The following is a 14,392-nucleotide window of genomic DNA, read 5'->3' on the forward strand; positions in this document are numbered from 1 at the left end:
CAGGGGGTTCCCAGGGGCAGGCAGTGGTCAATGTGAGGAAGGCGGGACCTCATTTCAGGGCGTGAGCCAGCTGCCCTTTCTGTCCCCAGCTCTCAAGCTGGTCAGATGAGACCCTCTGAGCCCAGCACTCCCTGGGGCTCCATCAGGGAGCAGGCTAGGGTGCTGTCTGCAGGGGTAGCCTGAGCCGGTCGGGGGGTACAGAGCAAGGATGGCAGCCCTGGAGCCATGGAGAGACAGACCCAGCGGGGGGGCAGGGATTGGTTTGTTCGACAGAATCTATTTAGGACTCGGGAGGTGCCCGGCATGCCCTGGCTCTAGCTCTCCCAACGGGGCATAAGATGCTGAGAAGGAGGTAGCAGATGTTCACTAGAGACTCACAGGGATGCGGGCATGATCCCTGGGACGCTGGCCTGGACACACAGGGCAGGGGTGGGGCTCTCTGGGCTCTCCCACCACTAAGCGCCCATGGAATCTGGGTCAAGAATAGTTGTACCCAGCTGAGTTCCCCGTTCCTATTTTGTCAGTGAAATCATAGTGTTCCTCTGCACGGGTCCTAGAGGTCCCCCTCAATGAGTGGACAAGTGAGCTCTGCGAAGAAAGGGGACCAGGGCAGTGAGTCCAAAGGCCCTGCGGTGCACTGAGGGGAGTGTGATGCGTGCTCTACACAAGAGGCTGGCAAGCCTGGGGCAGGGAGCCCACGGGGTGGGCACCGAGTGGAGGATTCAGCCTGGCCAGGGGGTCGGCACTTTGGCGGTTTTCAACAGGGGCGCAGGAGACTACCCTGGGGTTTTGGGGGAGGCACAGGTTGTTGCCTGGCCCAGGCGAGAGGTGGGGGCCTGCGGCAGCTTCGTGGTCCCCCCACCCTCCCCCCCAGGTCTGCAGGGGACCCTGGATCCCCTGGAGAATGCGAACCGGTGTGACGGTGGCTGGCAGGGACCAGCAAGGTGTCCCCCACGACTCGGAGATGCTCATTTCTGAGGGCCCCAGCTCAGCCCCTTGCAGGGCTGCAGGCTTGCTGTCCAAGCCTGTCCCCCACACCCCACCCCAGGCTCTGTCTGCACAGAGCAGAGTGACCAGGCCTGAGCTGGCTTCAGGAGGTGCACCAACAAGGGGCGCCTTGGCCCAGGCTCTAGTCTGTGCCACAGGGCCCATCCCTGTCCCAGCCGTGACATCTGGGCTGCTGCAACCCAGACAACATGGGGCTGGTTCCCAGATGGGAGAGGGACAGGGAGTGGTGGCCCCACCCCCCAAACTTCTGAGGAGGGGCAGGACGTGCTCCATAGTTTCATTTCTACTGATTACAGGTAGCAGGCTCTTGTCTGCAGGGTGGCCCAGGGAGTGAGGATGGGGCATTGCCCTGGCCCTGCTTGGTGGGCCAGGACCCCCAGTGCCCCCTCCTGTGCATGCTGACCCCTCGGAGTCAGCCCCACTGGCCCTTTCTGGCCCAAGCTCCTCTGCAGGACAAGGATGCTGGGGTTCCCGAGGAAGGTTTGGCCTCCTGCAGGAGCTTTGTCGGCCCTGGCCCCAGACTGGACCTTCCAGTCTGGCTGACCTGGGCACCCCTCCCCCACAACTCTGTCCCCTTAGCAGAGCCCCCGGGAGACACAGGCCCTTGCTGCTGAGCTGTCCTCGGACCCCAGGGACACAGCCAGGGGATGTAGCCCTGGATGGGTGGCAGGTGGGGTGTGGCAGAACAGGCCCCCCTATGTGGTGGACTCCAGCAGTTCCCAGCAACGGAGCGCGGACTGTGCCAGGCACCACCATCACCTCTCATGACCCCATCCCATCCCCAGATCCACCCAGCAGGGATGCCCCATTTTGCAGATGGGCCATGAAGACTTAGAGAGACCAAGGGACTGGCCCCCTGGGTGCCCAGTGCAGTCCAGCAGCGGGGCTGAGCTCCAGGGAGGCTCAGGTGCCCCCTCCTGCCCCACCGGGAACCTGCGCCGGCCGCCAGAAATGCAGCTACTGTCGGTTTCTGGCTCATTCAATCATTGCTGGATGTGCACCTGATGTGATTACTGGGGCTAGCACAGCAGAGCTGCCAGCTGGTGGACATCCAGAGGCTCTCTCCCACAGATCACCCACCATGACGACCTTGCTGGAGATCAAGAGCAGTGTGCTCAGGCAAGTGCAGGTGCGCCCGTCCTTCCGCCGGAGGACCGAGGGAGAGCCTGGGAGCACCAGCACTGACCCACAGGAGCCCACCGCGGGGGCTTGGTGGGTGCCCCACGCCTGATCCCGTACAGTCACGTGCACCTGGCTGCCCTCCTCTTGCTGGACCCCACTCTCCCGCTTCCCCCGACCTCCGGGGGAAGCCTGGGGGAGTGATACCAAGGCCAGAGGGTGGGGGGGGGCCACACTGTGGACATCAGACTGGGCCCTCGGCCGTGTGGAGACCCAGGCAGTCCCCTCAAGTTGTAGGGCCTGGTGGCTGGCCTTGGGCAGGGGACAGGTGCGTGCTGTGAGCCCTGAGCTTCAGGGAGCGTTCGCTGACCCTCAGCCTGGCCTTTCTCTGCAGGAAACCTGGGGATGGTGTGGAGTTCTTCGCGCAGATGCGCCTTATTCTGAAGAAGGGGGAAGGCAGACAGAGCCTGCCGTGCCCCGAGGTGAGGACAGCTCGGAGCTGCTGCCCAGTGTCGGGGCACCATGCTGGGCCTTCCCCCAGCCCCCTCTACACCAAGCCCCCACCCTTCAGCTCAACTCCCTCCCTCCCTGGAGTGTCCCCACAGGAGGCCCTCACCCTAGTGCCCCTCACAGGTCCTCTTGTGCAGTGGTTCACCAGCCCCTGCTGAGCCTGTGGACCCCAACCGTGGCCTGAGAGCCCTAACCCAGGAGGAGGTAAGGGGGATGGGGTTCTGGCCCAGGGAGAGTCTGGGAGCACTTCCTGTATGCCAGGCCCAGGTTCTAGGGACAGGCGGACAGCAAAGGTGGCAGGGGTGAGGGCCAGGACTTCCCATGGAAGCCAGTAAGGAGCAGAAGTTGGGGGTCAGACCAATGGAGGGCCCAGCTGGTGCAAAGGTACCAATGCTGGGACCAGACTCTGCCAGTGGGTGGAGCTCCTGGGGGCTGGGATGCGGGGTGGGAGGGGAGGGGAACCAAGGTGCCTGGACCCCCAGTGGCCAGGGCTCAGGGCCTGGGGCTGAGGCAGACAGGGGTGGGGTGGCTGGGACTCAGGGTGCACCCCGCTCCCCGCCCGCAGGTGGAGATGCTCTATGAGGAAGCCCTGTACACAGTCCTTTACCGTGCAGGGACCATGGGCCCTGACCAGGTGGATGACCAGGAGATCCTACTGGGCTACCTGCAGCAGGTGAGTCCCACTGGCTCCGTGCCCCCTGCTGGCCCGGCCCCACCCTGCTCTGGGGAAAATGGAGACCACTGTCTCTCCCAACCCTGTTGTCTGCCTGGTGACGTCACCATCACCCAAATAATACAGGCTTGCCTCACATACAGAACACACCCCCCCACACACACGTGTGTGCACAGGCAGACATACATACAGGCTGATAGGCATGCCCGGAAGGACGGAGCGATGGAAAAACACACAGACACACAGAGAAGGGTAGAGAGAGTAAACTAACAGAGGAACAAACACACAGGATGGATGGATAGACAAATACATCTTTCCTCCTCCCCTGGGTGTGTTTCCTCTGCTCTGTGAGGCCCCCGGGACACTGGCCAGCCCTGCTTTGGGGGTCCCTGGGCCCTCACACCTGCCCACCCTCTACAGGTGTTTGGTACCAGCCCCGAGGAGCACGCCGAGGCCATTGAGCGTGTGAAGAAGGCCAAGGTGAGGCTGCCACTTGGTCTGGGCAGACGCTGACCAGCCACAGTGCTAGGGCTCGGGGGTGGAGAGGACACAGACCAGGGCCCTGTCCTGGCCACACGGAGCCTCCTTCAGGAGGCCCCTCGGCACCTTTGGCCCACAGGCCCCCACGTATGCCCTGAAAGTCTCTGTCATGCGTGCCAAGAACCTGCTGGCCAAAGACCCCAATGGTGAGTGGGGACCAGCCAGGAGTTTGGCTGCGCCCAGGCCTGGTGGCCGTGGAGGGACCGTGGAGGGATGGGGTTGGGGGGCCTGGGACTGGGGACTGAGGCACCCGCGGTGTCTCAGGCTTCAGTGACCCATACTGCATGCTGGGCATCCTGCCGGCCTCGGGCGCCCCGCGGGAGCCAGGCCCGCACAAGGAGCAGCGTTTCAGCTTCCGCAAAGGCAGCAAGCGTGGAGGCCCACTGCCGGCCAAGTGCATCCAGGTCACCGAGGTCAAGAGCAGCACCCTGAACCCTGTCTGGAAGGAGAACTTCCTCTTGTAAGGCCCCTCTTCCAGCCGGGTGGCAGGGTGGTGGGGGAGAGGGGCTGCCTGCTACGCCAGGACGCGTGCCATCTCAGAACGGAGCAGGGCTGGTCATAGGACCGCCTTCCAGAGGACATCATCACCTCAGAGTGAGGTGCCACACAGTCAGGATTCAAATCCAGACAGCCTGTCTTACAAGCTGGGGCTCATGGACCCCTTCCGGCAGCTCTTGAAATGGTCCCTCCCCTAGCCCTGGGCAGAGGATCATCCTGCACCCTCTGGCCATCTCTCTGTTTTCCTTATAGTGAGATTGAGGATGTCAGCACGGACCAGCTGCACCTAGACATCTGGTATAGGCCCCTGGGCCCTGCAGGGCAGGGGGTGTGGGTGCACCTGGTCTGGGGGGGCGGTGTGGCGGTGAGAGGGGACATTCAGGGCCCAGCCAGGCCCCAGCCAGACGAGGTTTGCCCTCTTGCCCCACTCCTAGGGACCATGATGATGATGTGTCTCTGGTGGAAGCGTGTAGGAAGCTGAATGAAGTCATCGGCCTGAAGGGCATGAGCAGGTATGACAGGTGGGATCTTGGTGCCCCCCAGACATGGGCCAGCAGGTGGAGGGACCCCAGGTGGGAGCCCACCCTGCTTTGCCCAGGTATTTCAAACAGATTGTCAAGTCGGCCCGTGCGAATGGGACAGCAGGGCCCACGGAGGACCACACAGATGACTTCCTGGGGTGCCTCAACATACCCATCCGGGTGAGTGGGGGCCAGGGCCTCGTTCCCAGAGCACGTTTGTGGTGTCTCACCCTCCAGGGACACTGCTGGTGGCTATGTCCTGTGATTCCCCCAAGCCACTCCCAACCTTCTTGGGCTGGGTGGGGGCACTGTGCTGCAGGGGAGGGGGAGGGAACAGCCTCCTGGGGCCTCTGGTGTCCAGGCACCCCGGAGTGCTCACCCTGTGCCGATGGCCTGTGTTCAGTGGGAAACAGAGGTCTGTGGGAGGGAGCAGGAGGAGATATTGCCAGTCTGAACCCCCTTCCCTTAGGAGGTGCCCGTGGCCGGTGAAGACCGCTGGTTCAAGCTGGAACCGCGTTCCAGTGCCTCCCGCGTGCAGGGAGACTGCCAGCTGGTCCTCAAGCTAATCACCACACAGGTGGGGGGCTGTGGGGTCCTTGCCCTCCATGCCGGCCCTACACCCCTGCCCGCGGGCTGGGGCAGGGCTGGTGATGGGCGGGCCTTGCATTCCAGAGGGACACGGGCATGAGCCAGCGCGGGCGGTCGGGCTTCCTGTCCTACATGCTGCTGCTCAGCCGTCTGCTGCAGTTCGAGCACCGATCGCAGGAGGTAGTCGCGCCCTCGGGGCCAGGGAGGGACAGCAGGGGAGGCTGGGCACCGGGGGCAGGAGGGGCTGGCGTCTCCTCCCTTCACTCACGCCTGCCCACCCCCTCCAGCCCAACTCTAGCGGCTGGCGCGGAGAGCTCAGCGGGCCCGCGGCTACCGTGCTCTGCCTGCACGGCGCGCAGAGCAACCTGTCTGCGCTGCAGCTGGCGGTGCTGTGAGTGGGCGGGGCCGCTGGAGGGGCGGGTCGCGGGAAGGCGAGGGGCGGGTGGGAGGGGCTGCGCGTCCCGGGGTGGGGCCCCTAGGGGCGGGGCGAACGAGGGGCGGGGTTATGGGAGGGAACGGGCGGCTAAGAGGGGCGGGCCCCGGGAAGGGGCAGGGCTGTGGAGATGGGACGGAAAGTGGGCGTGGTCATGGAAGAGGCGGGGTGCGCTGGGGTGAGGAGGGGCTTGGGAAGGGGCGCTGTGAGTGGCAGCAGCTGAGAGGGGCGGAGCTGGAGAGGTGGTGCTGCGAGGGGAGTGTCATGGGGTAGTGAGGGGGCGTGGCCTGTGGTGGGCGTGGCCACAGGTGGGCGGGACAGGCGCGGGAAGGAGTGCTTTGAGTGGGAAGGGATGGAACGGGGCGGTGCCGTAAGGGGATTGTGGGACGGGAAGGGGCAAGGAGGAGGGGCACAAGGGGTCTCCTGGGGGGTCGCAGCTCTGACTCCGCCCTGACCATGGCGGGGCTGGCCCCCCAGGCACTGGCAGGTCAGCAGCCGCCACCATCAGACCTGCACTCTGGACTATGGCTACCTGCTGGGGCTGCTGGAGGATATGCAGGCCCACTGGGAGGAGGCATCCTCCCTGCCCCAAGAGCAGGTGAGCGTGCCCTTGTCAGCTCAAAGTGCTGTTGCTGGAGGGTGTGCCATGGGCTGCTGGCGCGCTGGGCAGACAGGGCGGAGGCCCACCCTCATGGGGCGCACGGCCTGCAGGGTGTGCTGGGCTTGAAAACAAACCTCATGATCCAGGGCAGAGCAAGACTGGGCAGTGCTGAGATAGGGGATGGGTTGGACCCAGGAGAGGGAGGTCGTGCCCTTCCCTTGGCTGGGGACAGAGGGAGTGGGCGCTGGCTGCTGGGCAGGGGGGACTGATGGTGCAAAGGCCCTGAGGCTGCGGGAGAAAGTAGCAGGGCCAGGCCGGTGGGTAGCTGCCGGAGGCCCTTGCAGACTGGCTAAGGCAGGGCACCCACTGGCTGGGGATGCTGCTGCCCCTGCCCCCACCCCGTGGGGCGGGCAGTGAGGGCCAGCTCTGACGGGCCCTGTGCCCCCAGGAGGAGAGCCTGGCTGACAGCTTCTGTGCCTTCTTGGAGTTTGGGCTGCAGCTGCTACGGCAGCTCCGAGACTACTTCCCAGCCACCAGCAGCACGGCCGTCCACCGCCTGGAGCTGCTGCTGAAGTGGGTGCAGCCGCCGGTGCTTGGGGTGGGCTAGGGCTGGGGCGGGGCAGCCCACAGTCAACGGGCGGCCCCTGTCCAGGTGTCTCAGCAAGATGCAGCTCTTCCAGCCGTCCTTCGAGATCTGCCCCTTCGAGACAGAGCTGAACATGGACATCGCAGCGGCTCTGAAGGTGTGTCTGGCCCCAGCTGCCCGCCCCACCCCGGCCCCAGGCTCGGCCTGCTCAGCCACTCTCTGCTGCCCTTTTAGCCTCCCCCATTCACCACACTGTCTCGGTGACTTGTCTTGCAGAGAGGCAACCGTGAGTGGTACGACAGGCTCCTGAACACCAGGAGTCCTCGAGAGCAGGTGCCGCTGGGGGAGGGCCTGGCCGCAGGGGAGGGGAGGGGAGGGGTCGGCCAGGAGGTGCGGGCCAGAAGGTCATCGTGAACCGGGCTTCCTCGCAGCCGGGGCCGCTGCGCCTTGCCGGGCTGGTGGAGCTGGCTGACACCGTCTACGAGGACCTGCAGTCCTGCTATGGCATCTACGCTAGCCTCTTCCACAGGTGGGGCCTCTGCCCCCAGCCCCTCGTGACGCCTCCAGGCCAGGCGTGGGGCAAGCAGGTGTGTGGAATTTGTTCTTACAGCATCGTCGAGATCGACTTCTTCACCCTCACTTTCCGGCAGCTGGAGCGTCTGGTGAGGAGGGGGAGTGGGGAGAAGCCCCCCGCCGGCTGGGAAGGTGCCTCGGTTTCCTTGTTGCTGGCGGTCTGACTCCGCCATCCTGAGCAGGTGGCCGAGGAGGCATGGGTGCTGACGGAGGAGCTGAGCCCCAAGATGACCCTTGAGGTGGCCTCGGGGCTCTTCGAGCTCTACCTGACCCTGGCCGACATCCAGAGCTTCTGGAGCAGCATCCCCGGACGGTGGGTGCCCTGCCCTAGCCTGTCCCCTTTCCTCCACGCCCCCATCTGTCTCCGTCCACTACGGGTCTCCCAGGCCTGTACCCACTCCTCCCTGTCCCCCTGCCCAACTGTCCTCCAGCCTCCTCTAGGAGGCCTCTAGGACAGGATCCCAAGGGCCCTTTGAAGGAGGGAAGCTGGGATGTGCAGGCTGAAGGTGTTTGAGTCAGGGCAGGCTCTGATGGGCCTCCTATTGCAGTGAGAGCCGCTCCCTTGCTCTGGCCGGCATCCATGCCCCCTTCCTGCCCGCCGTGAAGCTCTGGCTGCAGGTGCTGCGGGACCAGGCCAGGTGGAGACTTCAGGGAGCTGTGGATGTGGACACAGTGAGTAAGCACCCAGGCCTGAAGCTGCTGGGCTCAGCCAGGGCCTCCCTGCAACCCAGGCCTCCTCCCGCCCTCTTAGCTGGAGCCCATGGATGCCTCCTGCAAGCACAGCAGCTCCGCGGCCACTGCTAGTCTCTGCTTCAGTCTCATCCAGGAGCTGTGGGCCCGCCTGGCGTGGCCAGACCCTGCCCAGGCCCAGGCGCTGGGCACCCAGCTCAGCCAGGTGTGTGGCTGTGGGTTGCAGAGTGTGGTCTGGGAGGGGAGCAGGACCAGGGCCACAGTCCACAGCTCTGAGCCCTTGTGTCCCACCCTAGGACCTGTGCGAGGCCACCCTCTTCTACACTGAGCTGTTGCGAAAGAAGGTGGACGCTCAGCCCGGGGCTACAGGCGAGGCAGTGAGCGAGCCAGTGAGCAGGCTTGTGGGCAGGCGGGGGGGCGGAGGGCCAGTGGGGCCAGCACGGGGCTGCCCACGCACCACCCACGTCTGGCACGCCTCCCCAGCTCTGTGTGGTCCTCAACAACGTGGAGCTCCTCCGCAAGGCTGCTGGGCAGGCGCTGCGGGGTCTGGCATGGCCGGAGGCCACCTCAGCGCTGGAGGGGGCACTCCCGCGGCCTCTGCTCAGCTGTGCGCAGGCCCTGGACGAAGACCTGCAGCAGGAGGTCCACACCGTGACGGCGCACCTGACCTCCAAGGTGGGCAGGCGGGCAGGCTGGGGAGCCGGCTGCTCCATGCACTGCCGCTTGGTGCTGAGTGCTGCTGTCCCGCAGATGGTGGCCGACATCAGGAAGTACGTACAGCACATCAGCCTGTCGCCAGACTCCATTCAGAATGACGAAGTGAGTGCGCGGCCGGCTGAGGGTGTATGGGGTGGGGCCCAGGGGCTGTCTGGCGCTGAGGGTGCTGCCCGCAGGCCGTGGCCCCGCTCATGAAGTACCTGGACGAGAAGCTGGCCCTGCTGAATGCATCGCTGGTGAAGGAGAACCTGAGCAGGTAGGGCTCGGGGTGGGTGAGCAGCGTGGGGCCTGCAGTGCGGCCACCGACGCGGAGTGTCCCTGCAGGGTGCTGGAGGCCCTCTGGGAGCTGCTCCTGCAGGCCATCCTGCAGGCCCTCAGTGCAAACCTCGATGTCTCCGCGGATTTCTACGGCCGCTTCCACTTCACGCTGGAGGTAGGGCCGCGTGGAGGAGCCGTCCCTGCCGGGGCGCCTGGGCCTTTACCGGCGGTCCCCGGGCCCCGAGGCTGCTGAGCACCCCTTTGCCCCTCTGCTGGGCGGCCTGGCCTTCCCAGCCCAAATGGCTCCTGCCTGCCAGCCCACCCGTGTCAGCAGCACCTGGCTGCCCCAGGCATTGGCATTCCCCTCCCTCCCCCCCGGCTGGCCGGGGGGAGGTGGGGGGGCTGGCTTCTGAGCGGCGGGGCTGGGTGTGAGAAGTGGCTCTGGTTCCACCCGTCTCAGCCTACTGGCCTCGGCTGGTTCTGCCTTCTTGCCTTGCCCCAGGCCCTGGTCAACTTTTTCCACGCGGAGGGTCAGGGTCTGCCCCTGGAGAGCCTGAGGGATGGAAGCTACAAGGTGAGGCCTGGCCTGGGGGCCTCTGGCAGGAGGGAGGGGAGCGTGCACAGGGCCCGCACTCAGCACCCCTGCGCCCCGCAGAGACTGGAGGAGGAGCTGCGTCTGCACCAGTGCTCCACCCGCGAGTGCATCGAGCAGTACTACCTGGACAAGCTCAAGCAGGTAGCGGGGCCCAGGGGGCGCGCTTGGCCTCCCCCCGCCGCGGGGCCCCCGAGCCCTGGTCACCAGCCTGAGCCCTTGCACAGAGGTGCCTGGAGCAGAACCGGTTCGGGCGCCTGAGCGTCCGCTGCCACTATGAGGCCGCTCAGCAGAGGTTGGCCGTGGAGGTGCTGCATGCTGCGGACCTGCCCCCACTGGACGCCAACGGTGAGGGGCCGCCGGTGGGCGGGCCGTGGGGGGCGGGCGGGCGGTGGTACTCATGGCGCCTTCTGGCTGTGCCCCTCAGGCCTGAGCGACCCCTTCGTGATCGTGGAGCTGGGCCCGCCACACCTCTTCCCGCTGGTCCGCAGCCAGAGGACGCAGGTCAAGAGCCGGACGCTGCACCCCGTGTACGACGAGCTCTTCTACTTGTGAGTGTCCTGCCCCCACCCCCCCAGCCCGCCCGCGCCCGAGCGGGGCACCGGCTCCAGGTGACCGCCCCTCGCTTGCAGCTCCGTGTCGGCAGAGGCGTGCCGCCGCCGCAGCGCCTGCGTGCTCTTCACGGTCATGGACCACGACTGGCTGTCCACCAATGATTTCGCAGGGGAGGCGGCCCTCGGCCTGGGCAGCATCGGTGGCATAGCGCGGCCCCAGGTGGGAGGGAGCGCGAGGGCCAGGCAGCCCGTGACCCTGCACCTGCGCCGGCCCAGAGCCCAGGGTGAGTGAGGGTGCAGGGGTGGAGGGTCTGCTGGCGGTCGGGTCTCACGCTGGCCCCTGCCCTCCTGCCTGCCTGCAGTGAAGTCAGCGCTGAGGATGCTGGAAGGCCGCACCAACAAGGAGGCGCAGGAGTTTGTCAAGAGACTCAAGGAGCTGGAGAAGTGCATGGAGGCGGACCCCTGAGCCCCTCCTGCCCCAGGCCGTCCCCAAGTCCCTACACCATCCTCACCCTGCCCTGCGGTCAGCTTTGTGCAGCCAGGGCTCGCTCCCCCCACCCTGCCGTGTGGTGTGCATGCTGCGGCTGGCCCTTCAGCCCCTCCTCCCTGCCCTGGCCCCGTGCGCTGTGTACTGTGAACCCCTTGCATCCAGCACCCCCCCCAACCTGGGTCTGGGGGACTACCTCGGTGGGGCCTGGCCAGCAGCTGTCCCCCTGGATGTGGAGCAGAGCAGGCCCGGCCGCCAGGTGAGCTTCCCCATCTGCTCCCTCGGCTTCCACAGCCCCCAGCAGGCAGGCACCGGTCTGAGAGCAGGGTTCTCAGTGGGGTGGCTCTGCTTCCGGGGAGACATTAGGCTGTGTCTGGAGGCATTTTTGGTGGTCACAACTACAGGCTGAGGGAGATCTTACTGGCACTAGTGGTGAGACCAGGGATGCTCTCCCCAGCAAAGATGGGCCACTCCCAGATGTTACAAGTGTCACGACAAAGAGCCCATCTTAGAGGAAGCTCTGTCTTCTCCTTCTGGGGCAGGGAGTGTGGCAGAGCCTTGCTGGCCAAGAGGCAGGAAGGCTCAGGTTTGAGTCCAGACCACACAAGCTGGCAGGAAACAGCTCCCTGGGGCCCTGGCGGAGGGGAAGGTGGGCACCCGGAACCCTTCACCCAGAGAGCATATGGACAGGTTTGCTAAGAACTGCATAGGTCTCACTCCCCACCTGGCTCTGAGGCCTGGGAGAGGGTCCCCGGGTGTCACTGTGAAGCTGGGGACATCACGCAGAGTTGATAGGTCAGTGTACGGAGCTCCGTGCAGGCCACGCAGCCGTCCAGTGTATTCTCTGTGTCCACACACACCTGCCCGTGCCAGACCTGCCTCACGCCCTGACATCACCACAGTCCAGACGCTTCCCAGGCAAGCTCTGCCTCACTGGAGACTGAGAGTCATCCCCACACCATCCCCCCCATCCCCAGGTCAAGTGCAAAGAAAGAGGCTCACACTGGGGTCTCCTTGGCCTGCAGCTTCATTGGGAGGGCTGGAAGGCCCCAGAGCACGGCTGTGTCAGAAGCATGGGGACAGAGTCCAGTGCTGCTCAGTGCTGCGGGGGCTGAGGCTGCCAGGCCCGTCTGTGTCCCCACAAGTCCTGCTATGTCTCCAGTTCCTTACTGCTCCGCCATGAAAAGTAAACGTGTCTGCCACCTTTAGTCTCTCTGCCGTTTCTTAATTCCTTTCCAAACCTCTGCGGGGGCCCTGGCCTCTGCCCCCCGTTCCAGAGGACCCTCCTCCTCAGGGCAGCTACTACTGCTGTCTCCTCCATCCTCGGCACCAGGCCCTCGCTCCTCAGACTCGTCCTCACTGTCGCTGTCGCCACTGTCTGCAAGCAGCCTGGAAGGGAGAGGAGTGTTCACTATGGGCTCACTCACTCACAGAAGCCCCCAGCTGAGGGCAGATTCTCCTATTCCCCAGGTTCTTAAAACCAACACCTCTCCAGTGGGACCTCCACATTCCCTCTTACACAGTCACAAAACCCTCGTGCTGCTGAGGGATCCACCCCTCCTCCCCACCCCCGCTATCCATAGGAGGGGCTGAGGCCAGAGGCAGAGGAGAGCCCTGGGAAGCCCAAGGACCTACCGGGTGCCAGCCACTGGCCTGTTGGGGTTTGCAAACTCCCGCCCAGAATCCACGTCAAAAGGATCTGAACAGAGGAAGCAAGCAAGAAAGGGACCTATAGATGAGCTCAGAGCACAACCAAGCCCCCCAAATGCTGGCGTAGGAAGGCCCCCCCCACCCGGCTTCTCAACAGGAGGTGGCATGCCTGGAGGGTCCTGGCTCCCAACCAGGGAGCTTGTGTCCATGCCAGGCCTCACCGATTTCCTCCTCCTCGGGGCACTCCTTGGCGTGGGCCAGGAACTCCTCCTGGGCCCGCAGCACCTCCTCCGCACTGCTGCAGGCCGCGTACGTGTCCAGGAGCTGGCGATTCAGGTCTAGGAAGCCCTTGCCCCACTTGAACTTCCGCAGCAAAATGACAGCAAGGTCCGAAAAGCCTGACGGCGAGGACACCGGAAACCCAAGGATGTTGACAATACCTCTCCCATCCCAAGTGTGTTCTGAGCACCCTCAACGCTGTCCCCACACCTGAAACTCCCCATCAGACACCATCCTATGGTCCAGACAGCCTGCTTGCCCTCCTCTGCCATCCACGAAGGCCCTCTCCCCATGTCTCATGGGGCCGCCTGAGCCTCCACGGGGACCATACATTCCCTGAGGACAAGTTGAGGGGTGACAGAGGTGGGGCTGAAATCCTAGCCTGTCCACCGCGACCGCCCCACACACCCTCACATGGCTCTGGGAGGTGCCAGCAGAAAACCCATCGCTACCAGTGTAGCCAGACTTGGCAGCAGGCCGGCGCTCACCCAGGATGCAGAAGGTGGCGGCAAAAGCCTCCACACAGGACAGCTTGCAGGGCCGGCCGTAGTTGACGGGATTGGCAGCGACCAGGTGGGGCAGTAGCCGCAAGTGGCTCCCGCGCATCTTCCCAAACGGGGTCTCATCCAGTCGGGCCCAGGAACAGTCGATGACAGCGACCCCACTCTGTGCGACCAGCTGTCTGTTAGGAGCAGAGCAGGGCTAGGTTCTGGAGACCACGTCCCTGGAGACTGACCTCACAGGGATACAAGAACATCATTTCTCGGCCCCCAAGCACCCCCAACAGTGTGTGCTCCTGCAGCAGACTCCTTTATTCACTCGTTTACTGAGACCGACTATATCCTGCGCTAGGCAACGGGGGAAAACTAGACCAGTACACCTAGGTGAGCCCGGCAAGAAGGATGCGCCAGGGTCCCGGGCTCAGGGAGAGCACAGAGCCCAGGCAGGGACCCCGCCCGCTCCCCCCACCCGCGCCTCCCCGCTCCTACCTGTCCGCGGGGGACACGTACTGGGAGCCCATGGGGCTGAGCACAACGCCGCCGAACCTGTGGCCCAGACGCAGGCAGCGCACCATGCCTAGGCGGGCCAGCTTGCGGCCAGTGCAACGCCGGGGGTCGCAGTGGCCCAGTTCCCACATGGCCAGCGTGCAGGGTAGCCGCGCCGGGCCCGAGGTGCCCTCGTCCTCGGCCGCCTCTGGCTCCACGGACGCTGCACCGGAGACGGAAGGATACCGAGCCTCAGGCGCAGCTCGGGGGCCACTGCCGGCCCCCAACTCCCGGGCCCGCGATCGCGCCCCACTCACCGCGCAACGCGGCGCCCACCTCCTCGGCGAAGGCCTCCAGGGAGCGGCCCGCGGGGTGGCGAGCGCGGCCTCCTTCAGCCCCCATCCCCCGCGCCGCCCTCCTCCGGCCCATGGCGGGCAGCTGGGTCCCGAACACCGCCCGCCTCACCGCTCTGCTGCGGCCGGGCCGCGCGTGTCTGCGCAGGCGCCGAGCGCCACTTCCGGCCCGGCGC

The 14,392-nt window shown here is 65.4% G+C and overlaps 2 protein-coding genes across 6 annotated transcripts; one reads left to right on the top strand and one right to left on the bottom strand.

The window, feature by feature from the left end:
• Window positions 1-1,674: 1,674 nt before the first annotated feature.
• Window positions 1,675-11,497, top strand: BAIAP3 (BAI1 associated protein 3). 4 transcript variants are annotated; one of them, XM_035021878.1, is made up of 34 exons: window positions 1,675-1,697; window positions 2,080-2,220; window positions 2,522-2,609; window positions 2,761-2,841; window positions 3,203-3,310; window positions 3,731-3,790; window positions 3,930-3,996; window positions 4,115-4,310; window positions 4,601-4,645; window positions 4,783-4,860; window positions 4,947-5,049; window positions 5,339-5,446; window positions 5,542-5,637; window positions 5,745-5,848; window positions 6,368-6,488; window positions 6,940-7,064; window positions 7,144-7,234; window positions 7,354-7,410; window positions 7,509-7,606; window positions 7,688-7,739; window positions 7,833-7,963; window positions 8,199-8,322; window positions 8,402-8,545; window positions 8,637-8,729; window positions 8,824-9,015; window positions 9,091-9,159; window positions 9,234-9,313; window positions 9,382-9,490; window positions 9,818-9,889; window positions 9,971-10,051; window positions 10,135-10,255; window positions 10,335-10,458; window positions 10,540-10,745; window positions 10,824-11,497. In XM_035021878.1, the coding sequence occupies exons 2-34, from the start codon at window positions 2,090-2,092 to the stop codon at window positions 10,925-10,927; spliced, it is 3,459 nt and encodes a 1,152-aa protein (XP_034877769.1). In that variant the 5' UTR covers window positions 1,675-1,697; window positions 2,080-2,089; the 3' UTR covers window positions 10,928-11,497. The 4 variants fall into 4 exon arrangements, with proteins under 4 accessions (XP_034877769.1, XP_034877765.1, XP_034877766.1 ...); XM_035021874.1 differs by lacking the exon at window positions 1,675-1,697 and having other exon boundaries at window positions 2,090-2,220; window positions 3,272-3,310; XM_035021875.1 differs by lacking the exon at window positions 1,675-1,697 and having other exon boundaries at window positions 2,090-2,220; window positions 3,287-3,310.
• A 460-nt stretch (window positions 11,498-11,957) lies between these two features.
• TSR3 (TSR3 ribosome maturation factor) lies at window positions 11,958-14,355 on the bottom strand. 2 transcript variants are annotated; one of them, XM_035021880.1, is made up of 6 exons: window positions 14,181-14,355; window positions 13,888-14,086; window positions 13,366-13,559; window positions 12,820-12,996; window positions 12,584-12,647; window positions 11,958-12,337 (listed from the first exon to the last, which is right to left on the bottom strand). In XM_035021880.1, exons 1-6 carry the CDS (start codon window positions 14,290-14,292, stop codon window positions 12,154-12,156), a joined length of 930 nt encoding a protein of 309 aa, XP_034877771.1. In that variant the 5' UTR covers window positions 14,293-14,355; the 3' UTR covers window positions 11,958-12,153. The 2 variants fall into 2 exon arrangements, with proteins under 2 accessions (XP_034877771.1, XP_034877770.1); XM_035021879.1 differs by having other exon boundaries at window positions 13,867-14,086.
• Between the last annotated feature and the right edge of the window lie 37 nt (window positions 14,356-14,392).

The sequence above is a fragment of the Mirounga leonina genome, unplaced genomic scaffold (assembly GCF_011800145.1).
Source record: "Mirounga leonina isolate KUSES-001 unplaced genomic scaffold, KU_Mleo_1.0 Mir_175, whole genome shotgun sequence".
Classification (NCBI taxonomy): Eukaryota; Metazoa; Chordata; class Mammalia; order Carnivora; family Phocidae; genus Mirounga; species Mirounga leonina.

Excerpts from the sequence above, each read along its gene's own strand:
- TSR3 (XM_035021879.1), bottom strand. The coding sequence starts at position 14,292 with ATGGGCCGGAGGAGGGCGGCGCGGGGGATGGGGGCTGAAGGAGGCCGC. Across the intron at positions 12,648-12,819 it reads CCCCGAGGAGGAGGAAATCG|ATCCTTTTGACGTGGATTCT; the intron begins GTGAGGCCTGGC and ends TCCTCTGTTCAG. Across the intron at positions 12,338-12,583 it reads AGGCCAGTGGCTGGCACCCG|GCTGCTTGCAGACAGTGGCG; the intron begins GTAGGTCCTTGG and ends TCTCCCTTCCAG.
- BAIAP3 (XM_035021878.1), top strand. The coding sequence starts at position 2,090 with ATGACGACCTTGCTGGAGATCAAGAGCAGTGTGCTCAGGCAAGTGCAG. Across the intron at positions 2,842-3,202 it reads GAGCCCTAACCCAGGAGGAG|GTGGAGATGCTCTATGAGGA; the intron begins GTAAGGGGGATG and ends CCCCGCCCGCAG. Across the intron at positions 5,050-5,338 it reads GCCTCAACATACCCATCCGG|GAGGTGCCCGTGGCCGGTGA; the intron begins GTGAGTGGGGGC and ends CCCTTCCCTTAG.